A 1,463-nucleotide genomic window follows, 5' to 3' on the forward strand; every position below is an offset into this window, starting at 1 on the left:
AAAAAAAAAAGCCAAGACATGCAAATAGAAAAATGTATGTTTAGTTGACAAAAAGCTCAGTAATTCAATCAATTATTTATTTCTTACTGATGCATGCATTGACTCCTCGCTTAAGGACGTCTACTCCAATGAATCGAAAGAGCTCAGGAGTCGAGCTTCTGCTTCGATCGAAATCACCTAAGGTAAATATTGTGAGTAGTTAGCATACATGAGACTTGATAAATGGGCCAGATTCACGGTAAAGGGTATACGCAGAGGCCACATGGAATTTTCTTCGAATCTACCTTAGTTGGTACAAGACGAGGATGTCAGAAAGGCGAGAAATTTCGGGAACAGCAGCCATTTTGTGACCAGCTTGCAGCTGCTTGACATCCAAGAATATTTTCGTTGCGAAGGAGTTATTCATCATCAGCTTAAAAGTCGTGGTTACTGAACCGATGGATGGTATCATTTTGGTATCCAACCAAATGCATGATGTAATCACTGCATTTGATACCTATGTGCTAATCACTATTTTGGGGTCGCCATCAGAACCAGTCAGAGTTATTGGCCAGGCATCTTCGTACTTGGTACCGACAAAAGGTGGTAGCAAAGTTGACTTGACGTGATACTTGGCCCTCCCGTATGGTCCACGATGCGCGTCAACATGTTTCGTTCGATCATACATTTCTACAGTCTTGACTAGAACCACCTGGCCATTTTTTGGTGTTTGGAGAACGCAATCGGCAAATACTTTGGAAGAGAGGAGCTTCGTCAGTCTTGTTTGATAATAAGCAAACTTGAGGGGTGAGCTCCACATATTGATGTCACTGTAAGAGATTACCATGTGGAGAAGAGACTAACAATACGTCTAGGCCATGGTTTGTAACGGAATCACAACGGCTATATATGGTATCGTATGCACACTTCAGAGATTGTTGTATCAGGTTTTTTGTAAAAGACAAATAAGTCGAGGTCTGGCAAGAAGATTTCTTATTGAAAAGAAGGGCTGAATATTATTGATATAAGACCCGAATGAAACTTGTCAATGAAAATTTAATGTTGTCAATGCTAATTCTGGTGCTCGATAAAATAATAAAGAGTATAGTAAAATATATATGTTCTACTATATGATTATGTACTAATGTTTTAATGGGTTACCTCGTCAAGCGCACCAGAGGTAACCATCCTTAATGGCAAGCTTCCCATCTACATCTTGATGCGCTATTATATTCTCTTCGTTCCCTTCTTTATCGGTTATGGGAAATGGAACTAAAGAAAGAGCATCCACTGTCTTTACCGTTTTTTCAGATCCTTCATCACCACGGCTGGATTGTTGACATGCATAAAGGATGGCTTGATCACAAGTACGTTATTTCAGTGGCTCAATAGGATCAATATTCAAACAGCAGGGCGAAGCGATAAGGCCAGCAGTAGCTACATGATAATGATCTGGCAGCTCGTGTTCGAAATCATCCAGTTCA

General features: G+C 40.2%; 1 protein-coding gene across 1 annotated transcript; it reads right to left on the reverse strand.

The window, feature by feature from the left end:
* Positions 1-132: 132 nt before the first annotated feature.
* Positions 133-983, reverse strand: RHIMIDRAFT_314742 (uncharacterized protein). The gene is made up of 2 exons (XM_023614956.1): positions 285-983; positions 133-177 (listed from the first exon to the last, which is right to left on the reverse strand). The coding sequence occupies exon 1, from the start codon at positions 824-826 to the stop codon at positions 497-499; it is 330 nt and encodes a 109-aa protein (XP_023464507.1). The 5' UTR covers positions 827-983; the 3' UTR covers positions 133-177; positions 285-496.
* Between the last annotated feature and the right edge of the window lie 480 nt (positions 984-1,463).

Source organism: Rhizopus microsporus (assembly GCF_002708625.1).
Source record: "Rhizopus microsporus ATCC 52813 unplaced genomic scaffold scaffold_13, whole genome shotgun sequence".
Classification (NCBI taxonomy): Eukaryota; Fungi; Mucoromycota; class Mucoromycetes; order Mucorales; family Rhizopodaceae; genus Rhizopus; species Rhizopus microsporus.

Excerpts from the sequence above, each read along its gene's own strand:
- RHIMIDRAFT_314742 (XM_023614956.1), bottom strand. The coding sequence starts at position 826 with ATGGTAATCTCTTACAGTGACATCAATATGTGGAGCTCACCCCTCAAG.